The 8,882-nt window shown below is 46.1% G+C and overlaps 1 protein-coding gene across 2 annotated transcripts; it reads right to left on the reverse strand.

The window, feature by feature from the left end:
* Nucleotides 1–667: 667 nt before the first annotated feature.
* On the reverse strand, nt 668–8,648 carry CBLN4 (cerebellin 4 precursor). Of its 2 annotated transcripts, XM_029917092.1 has the most exons (4): nt 8,184–8,648; nt 5,159–5,275; nt 2,813–2,948; nt 668–974 (listed from the first exon to the last, which is right to left on the reverse strand). In XM_029917092.1, the coding sequence occupies exons 1-4, from the start codon at nt 8,472–8,474 to the stop codon at nt 943–945; spliced, it is 576 nt and encodes a 191-aa protein (XP_029772952.1). In that variant the 5' UTR covers nt 8,475–8,648; the 3' UTR covers nt 668–942. The 2 variants fall into 2 exon arrangements, with proteins under 2 accessions (XP_029772952.1, XP_029772951.1); XM_029917091.1 differs by lacking the exon at nt 668–974 and having other exon boundaries at nt 1,617–2,948.
* Between the last annotated feature and the right edge of the window lie 234 nt (nt 8,649–8,882).

Below are 8,882 nucleotides of genomic sequence, written 5' to 3' on the forward strand. Positions count from 1 at the left end.
CTTCTGTTTCCTCACTTCAATCTTACCTCTCCAGCCACGATGTCTGGGTAGCTCTAACTCGCTGGACCCACTTTGGATAAGAACTAAGGCTTTTATTCTGACCTCATTAATCAGATGTCTGCTCTCTCTACTGGGCTTCCTGCCTGTTGTAGGTGCCCTCCCACACTTGATGGCCACAGCTTTGGTGCCTCTTTTTAAAATTATTTTTTAATGTTTATTTTTGAGAGAGAGAAAGAATGTGAAGAGCAGAGAAGGGGCAGAGAGAGAGAGAGAATGAGAATCCAAAGCAGGCTCCAGGCTCTGAGCCGTCAGCCCAGAGCCCGACACGGGGCTTGAACCCATGAACTGTGAGATCATGACCTGAACTGAGGTCAGATGCTTAACCAACTGCGCCACCCAGGTGCCCCTGTGTGCCTCGTTACATTAATTTTTTTCTGGGAGGTTTTGAGTGGCTTTTGCATTCCAAAATATCTACATGAGGCTCAGGAATCACAGTCAAGCCCTTTGACGACATTCTTTTATATTCAGAAAAATCAGAGCAAACCCCAAAGGATGGCCACAAGCATGTTTATAAAAGACGCTGCTACACGGGTCTATTTAGTTGAAGCGCCACGTTCTCTCTGGTCCATCATAGGTGTCTATTACTAATTCAAATACCCTTGAGCCATTTTGCGAAAACAATGACTAATAGTGGATTTATTCGAGCACAAACCAGTCTACTGCCAGGCACAGACGCAAACCCTGAATACAGAGAGCCGGGGGAAGGGTTACGTTAGAGCAGGTGTATTTGCAGAGGACGCCGCACTTTCTCAGGTGGAGGTCCCCGTGCAATATTGCTTCCTTACACGGCGCAGCCACGGAGGAGGAACGCTTCTGACTGGAAGCCGGCTGAAGAATAACTTGCCAAGCAAAACACTGAGGATCCAATGCCAACATCTCCAGCTAATTCTTCTTGAGGAAGGAGGAGAGCCTCCCTGTGATGAATGAGTATTTTGACTCAGTGATTAATCACAATTATCCGGGAAGACCTGCTCATGTGTTTTCTCTCACAGGGTCCTCGAACACCCTTCTCGCTGCCACCGTCTACAAACGGGGCCCTTTTAATTGCTTTAATTGAGAAAAGACTGGGAAGTGGAGCCAAATCTCCAGATGAGACATCTATAATAATAATAGTTCCTCTACAAAAGAAACCTGTAATCTTCCGTTTGTCTTTTAGTGTCGTGTGAAAGGGGCGGGACTTCCCCCCAAGGCTTCATGTTGAGTCATCTGTGGCCTCCTCACCACGCACTCACTGAGCACTCTCACGAGATTTTAGCACATTTTCTCACCTTAACTATCAAATGTTAAGTCCCTTCTGAAAGAAGAGTTTACTAAGTCCACTGATTCTCTTTTGGCATGCTGACAACTCCTGGATTTGAATGCATTAAACACCGGAAGACTTCCTGTGCCAATTCAAAGGACATTCCCCCCAGATTCAAAAAGCTTTTCTTAAAAACTCCCAGGAAAAGCAATGATGGGGCTGGGGCACGGGGGAAGGAGAGAAGGGTTGGTGAGAAAGGGGAAGTAAACGACGTAGAATACATATTTCCCGAACCAAAAGGACAAAACAATTTGGCTAACATATATTAACCTTTATTCTATGACAGAGACATAAATAATTTTGTGAGTTCATATGACCTGTACAAAAGACAAAATAAGATATTGCACTAAGTTTAGATATGGGATACTTGGATTTAATATTAGCTAAACAGATAAATATATACAATCCAAGGAATTAAGGCAAAACCAGATGATACTTCCAAACACAACAGAAGGCTTGAAAAATAGGTATAATTAAAAACAGGGGTAGCCCATCTCCAGTTAATTAAGTGGTCATGTCTCAGGGGAAAAAAATCCCTTAGGTTTTTTAATAAAGTGGTTATTATCAATCATGTTAATTCAAGCTGAGCAAGAAAGTATAAGATTTCCCGCGGAGGAGGGTGGTTGGGTGGAGGTTTGGGGGGCTGAGCACTTAGAACTCGGGTAAGCGACTTTTTTTCCTTGTCAGAGTTATGATCTATTCTTCCTATTAGAAAATATAATTTGGAAAATATGACTCTTTCACATATATAATTAAAATACAACTATGAAGCATTCTTTTTTGTTAAGGGAAGTCATGTTGGTGATCTCGTAGGGTAAATCTGTGGGCAAGCCATTCATTACCCTATTTGTAGAGAAGTCACAGAGCCAGTCACTGAAAAAACAATTCCCAGTTACCTTAAGAGAACAAAACAGACAAATTCCAAAGAAAAAAAACAAGTGTAACCAATATATCAGCACAGCATACAATTCTTTGGCAGTATCACACTAACCGTTGATTGAAGTCAGAACTCGAGAGTTTTCTAATTCTTAAGACCCGGTCGCCAGTCTTTTAAAAACAAAGAAAATTCCACATCTGCAACGAACTCAGTGATCCCAGGAAATTAAACTCAGGATAAACCTTGCAGAGAGCGTTTAAACTGTTACACTTGAGCACAGATAGGTATTGTCTGTTGTGAGCGCCCATCCAAGTATTACTGACACACACACACACACGAAAATAATCTGTGAGACTGTGTTGGTTCGGACGGGCCTAGCATCCTTAAAGAGAATCCATATTCACCCATGAGAAACCGAGAAAAGACATCAATCCAATGATGAGCAAATGATCTTCCAATAACGCAGGGGCGGGCCACCCCTCCCCTGGATCAACATCGCGCAGAGATCAAATCCTATAGGGGAAACACCAGAAAGCCAGAGAACGTGGAATACTGCCAGCCTCCAACCAAGTTACCTTTCTCCAGTTTTAGGTAAACTTTATCCTCCTTATCCAGGTAGAGGAGCACGCCATTGGTGGCAGCTTCACGGGTAACATCTTTGTCCCCAGCAAAGGCAGATATTACTGGCTTTCCATTTAACATCAGGTTAACCTACGAGAAGAAGAAGAAGAAAAAAAATCACTGAAAACATTGACTGAGGCTAATGAATAATGCCAAAGGCAAGAGACCCGGTAAAATATCTGATGTTCGGTAAATTCATCCTCGCTGTGGTGGCAACGTACTGAGTAGGTCCACTGAGCTGATTTTTTTTTAAATTAAAATAACTTTTCTTTTAATATCTCCCATAGAAATTTCCTGGGAGGCCTATGGAAGAATACCACCCTTGGAGAGCAACCTGGCCTCGGGTCAACTGGCCTCCCTTCAACACGTAACTGAAGCTTGTGGTCTTACTTACTTGTCATATTCAACATCAACCTTCTGGTAATGACGCGAGCCTGAGGCTTCCCGGTATATTAGTAAAAAGAAGCCCAGCATCCCTTGCTCTGATGAACCCAGAGACAGCAAGATTCTACCAGCGTCCTTTCAGGTTACTAGTCAGCTACATCAGGGACAGTGCTGAAAGTCATCTGAAGTTATGGAATGTGGGGGTGGGTGGGGAGGTGGGTGGCTGGGTGGAGGAGGGTTATGGTTTCTTTTTCTGTTTTCCCTGATAATGTGTATTAAAAAGCAGTGATTGGGGAGCCCAAATGGCTCAGTTGGCTTGGCATCTGACTCTTGATTTCAGCTCAGGTCATGATCTCACAGATCATGAGTTCGAGCCCCCTGCCTGGGGTTACCCAGGTGGCTCAGTTGGGTTAAGCGTCCAACTCTCGATTTTGACTCAGGTCATGATCTCACAGCTCCTGAGTTCAAGCCCCGCATTGGGCTTTGCGCGGACAGCAGAGAGCCTGCGTGGGATTCCCTCCCCCCTTCTCTCTGCCTCTCTCCTGCTCGCTCTCACTCTGTTTCTCAAAGTAAACAAATAAACATTTTTTTAAAAAATAGTGATCACCACTACTACTGAAGATTTTAATGATGGGTAATTACAGAATCAAAAATTCATAAACTCATAATTATTAACAAATAATAAACTCAAAGGTATTCACTTTTCTCCCTACTACAATTTTGCCTATACTATGTTAAATATGACACACATTTCTAAATATTGGGGCTTGGGGAAAGCTTTTCCATGCTAGTAAACTTGTTTACTAAATATTCATTCCTTTTGTGTTAAAAAAAAAAAACACATCTTAATTAAATCTAAGGATGATAAATGTGTCCATTCATTAGGATATGTAAAAGTGGTAGAAGAATTTGTAATCTATCAGTCATGAGGCAACAATAAACAACACGAACACTGAGTATAAGATAAAAAGGATACTAGAGTTCCACAGGCACGCATTGGTGCTGTTGGGTGTTAGCACATTTGGATATTATCAGAACTAGCCTTTGGGTGTGAGGTCAAGCCTATATCCTGAGAAAGCACAACACAAAATACAGTGCTAACTGTGGAACTGAAATGTGTTAAGAATTCCCTAGCATCAGAGTAAGTGAGGAAAAACGATTAAAAAAAATTTTTTTAATGTTTTTTATTAATTTTTGATACAGGAGAGACAGAGCATGAGAGGGGGAGGGGCAGGGAGAGAAGGAGACACAGAACCGGAAGCAGGCTCCAGGCCCTGAGCTAGCCGTCAGCACAGAGCCTGACGCGGGGCTCGAACCCACGAACGTGAGATCTGACCTGAGCCGAAGTCGGAGGCTTAACCGACTGAGCCACCCAGGCGCCCCCGATTTAAACCATACTTGGAGAACATCCTTTGTAAAATGTACACTGAGTAGTTTGCTGCTTCATAGATTTGTTCTCAACGGTTAACTGTATCTCATGCAGTTCAACAAGGAAGGCAAATTCGTTTCATATAACATGTACTTGTAAAGCTCAGCTAGTCTTACAACTTTCTTCAGATTCATTTTTGCACGTGCCTTAACTGAAGTTCAGATCATTTTTGCACACGCGTTTACTGAAGTCAGGGTCTTATAAAGTGTTTTGTGTCACTGAGTTTTTACAAAGCCACGTTTTTTTTTTTAAACAATTGGTTGTTATGAAGGTAATAAATCCGATTGTTTATTTTTCTATATGTTTCTTGTCATAGCCTTAATGGATGCTATAAAGAAGAAAACTGAAAATTAATTGTCTTAAACTATAAAGATGGTTGTTTATTTTTACAATGAAAACACATCTTTGGATAAACGCTGAAAAACACAACCACTGCCAATAAACATTGGTGTTTGGGGGTAGGGAGGGAACAGGTCAAAACACATACCTGGATTGTTTGGCTCTGGTAGACTTTAATTACATGAAAGCTGAAACTGTAAATTCCCTTTCTTGGTGCTACAAAGACAGACTCCAGGGTGAAAAAATTGCCCACATTTACTAGGATCTACAAATAAAAAATAATAAAGAACAGTAAATTATTACAATATTCTCTTCTGTAACTAAAATAAGTTTCCCTCCTTCCTCCCTCCCACCCTCTCTCTCTCCCCCTCTTCCTCTCTCTCTCCTTTATCTCTTTCACAAGTAGCTTAAGAAACCATAGAGACAAAAACACTGGGTCCTACTCCTTTCCTCTTTAGTGACTTGGAAAATAGATTTGGGTAATGGAAGGTTTTTCTGTCTTTTCAAAGGTATGGGGGGAAAAAACAGACTGCTTTGCATTCATGCCTCAATTTCCAGCGAGGCCTGATGGCTCCGGAAACATCTAGGTACCATGTGAGGGCTTCGCAATATTAGCTTTACCTTGAGAGTCAGAGAAAAGGCATCTGCCCTGTATTTCTATTCCCATCCTCTACAAGCCTTTGCAATGTCCAGAGATGACGTTTCCAAGACAGCCAATCGGCATCCACGGGCTCTCTGCAGTCACTCCTGGACCCCTCACACAGAGGCCGGGCACTGCCTCCACCGTGTGACATAATCCATGACACTGAATAGTGCACAGAGTGATCTGAACGTCTGGCCCTCCCCCGGGCCCCCACCAAACCTCTCCTAAGATCCATGGCCATTTTTTTCATTCCTGTGCCATCGAGGCCTTAATTATAACATTTTGGCAATGACTCAGCCCTTTGCAGGCTGCCAAAAAGTGGAGCATGAATAAAGACAGGCTGTAAAATAGGTGGCCTTCCTCTGTTCCTGCCAGTGTTATCCGTTACTCTCTTACCAACCGCCTGCTCTCTGTGTAAACTTCAAGAGTCGAAAATGGAAAGTAAAATAAGGCACTGTTTCCTAAGAAAGCAACGATGCACTTTGCATTGCAAGACAGGCAGCCTGTTTCTACTGGTTATGAACTTAACTCTGAATCTCAAGACGTGACCTCATAAGCCAAATTTGCAAATGTCACATAAGGAAGTCCCTTCCTGTGGGAAAGAGAGTAAGAATGGTTGGGGCTGGGAAGTTGTAGAATGACTGGAGTTTAATCTAACTCTCCCCAAGAAATAAATCTATAACTGGCATCCCACAAAAATCAAATGTCCCTACAAAGACACACTTCTACCGTATCAATGGCAACCTGTGACACTATATTCCTGCCAATATTAAGCCTTTTGCATAACTCCCTAAAATGTACTATCACCTCTAAGGAATGAACTAGAACGCAGTGAACAGGTCAGGTAGATGCACTAGGCTCAACCCTTGACTTAAAATACATGTGTGTGTATAATTTTATTCTGAGATTTCACTTTCTCCCAAGTAACCATCAGATTTCTTCCTCTGACCTGATGATCAGTGAGCTTTCACCAGGCAATCACCAGCTATGCGATGCTCCCCAACGGAGATGTTGCAAGGATTTTTTTTTTCAAGTGCATTTAAAATAATTTGAGGTACTTAGTGGGGACTTCCTGAATCAGATACAAGTAGCATAATTCATTAGCAATAATGGAAATGGCTGATTAGTGTTGACTACACATAAGGCTGGATGTTGACTCTATGCTGTAATTAGGGCATCCAAGCACAGAGAGATTCATAATTAAATGTGTCTTGTGGTCTCTAAGATGCATGGCTCTCCCAACAGAAGAACAAACAATTCCTCTCTTTCTAACTGATGGAAAGGTCACGGAAAAGAATGCACCATTCAGTGTATTGTCCACAATCGTCCAACATTTAATTAAATGCATTGAAATACAACCCAGGGCTGTGCTAGACTTTCTTTCCATCAAGATGGAAAATACTGCACCAAAACCCCAAAGGGACTGCTTAATTCTTTAAAAATTATAGCTCTCTGAGAGGAAGCCCCAGAGAAGCATTCACTGTCTGGCCAGCTGGAAAGTGCATTACTTAGAAACAATTAAGTAAGGAATGGAAATGTCACCTCATCCCTTCCCAGACACATGCTGCAGTGCCACTTAACCTGTGCTTCTACACGTGTGACTACGCATACAACTGTGAACTATACAAGTGCCTCTGGAACTAAAGAGACTCTGGCTGCTGTTAGGGTTGAAATTACAACCCCGGAGTCCGTTTTCAGTTGTAGGATGCCTGGCGAAACCGAAGCCGATGCCCTGGGGTTTCTCATCAGCCAAACCCCAGAGCTCCGGCCGCTAAACAGAAGCCACAGATTTCATCAGTTCCTCCCCATCTCCTGCCCTCTACCCCAAAGTCTGTCTTTCCCTGGGAACTGGCGATTCTCAGAAAGGACAGGAACAGGGGCAGGGAGCAGCGGCTTCTTCCCAACGGGAGCGCCCTTCCTTTCCCTCCACAACTTTTCTCCGAGTACCAGGGGAAGGCTTTCCGCTGCAGCGGCGCCTGCAACGTGTCTGGGGATCCTGGCCGCAGAAAGGTGGGTGAGATCTGGCCCGCGCCGGCGCTGCCCACCCTCTCCGGCCACACGTGCGAGATCCCTGCAGAGAATGTGGACCCGCAAAGCTCTCTTTGGGGAGAAGATCCGGAGACCGCGAGGGGACCGGGGGACCACGGCGGCGGCACCCGCAAGGAGTCTGAACGAGGGTCGGAGGGCGGCAAGCTCTGGTCAAGGGACTGCGAGGTCTGGGGACCAGACTCCCGCCAGCTCCTATGGACCTGTTGCTGGGAAACTCGTCCTGAGCTCGCTCTCCTTGCAGGGCAGCGGCCTCTCTCCCGCTGTCCCAGGCCGGGAGGGAAGGCGGGCCGGGCCGGTGGTGGGAGAGGCAGAAGTTTCAGACCCAGGCATATTTGGGAAGGCGAGTGCCCACATCCCAGTCAGATCAACTTGAGCCTGAGCAGGCAGCCCCAGTGTGGACGGTCGGGGGACCGCCCCCACCCCCCACCCTCGGCCACCATGCATACACACGCCCGGTGCCCTACATCCCTCGGGGTCTGACCTGATCGAAGTAAATGATGCGCGTCTTGTTGCTCATCTCTGACGGCTCATGGTTGGTGCTCCGCACCGCCGAGAAGGCGACCTTGGAGTTGGCCGCCCGGACCGAGATCCCCAGAGGGGAGGAAGAGGAACCCTTGGAGTCCGTAGCCGGGTTCGAGTCGCACACCACCAGACACTTGCCCTCCAGCACGATAGGCTCCGTGTCGTTCTGCGCCCAGACGGGCAGCCCGGGCAGGGTGAGGGCGAGCAGCACGGCCGGCACCACGGACAGCGCCCGGCTCCCGGAGCCCATGGTGAGCGGCGTGCGCGAGCCGCAGCCCGCCGGCGCTCTGCTTCCCGGGACCCCGGCGCTCCGCCGGGAAGACGCCAGAGGCTAGATCGACCGTGCTGCAGGGACGGCGGCGCGCACACTTCCCCCGAGCCTGTGGTTTGAAGTCAAAGTCTCCGCTCGCGCTCCCTCGCTGGCTCTGTTACCTTTGTCCTTTAAGGAGCTCATGCAGAACCCCCTACCCCACCCTCCTCCGCCCGAGAATCAGCCCTGCCTGGGGCCCCTGCACCCACCCCGGCTCCTGGACATCTAAAAGTCACCAAACCCCCACATTCACACCTCCAAGAGGAAAATGGTAATAAATTCTCACCCCCAACCCAAGCACCCCCAGGTGGACGACGGAGCAGGAAAAACAAAGGAGGCTCCAAAACA

Source organism: Suricata suricatta, chromosome 12 (genome assembly GCF_006229205.1).
Source record: "Suricata suricatta isolate VVHF042 chromosome 12, meerkat_22Aug2017_6uvM2_HiC, whole genome shotgun sequence".
NCBI classification, from domain to species: Eukaryota; Metazoa; Chordata; class Mammalia; order Carnivora; family Herpestidae; genus Suricata; species Suricata suricatta.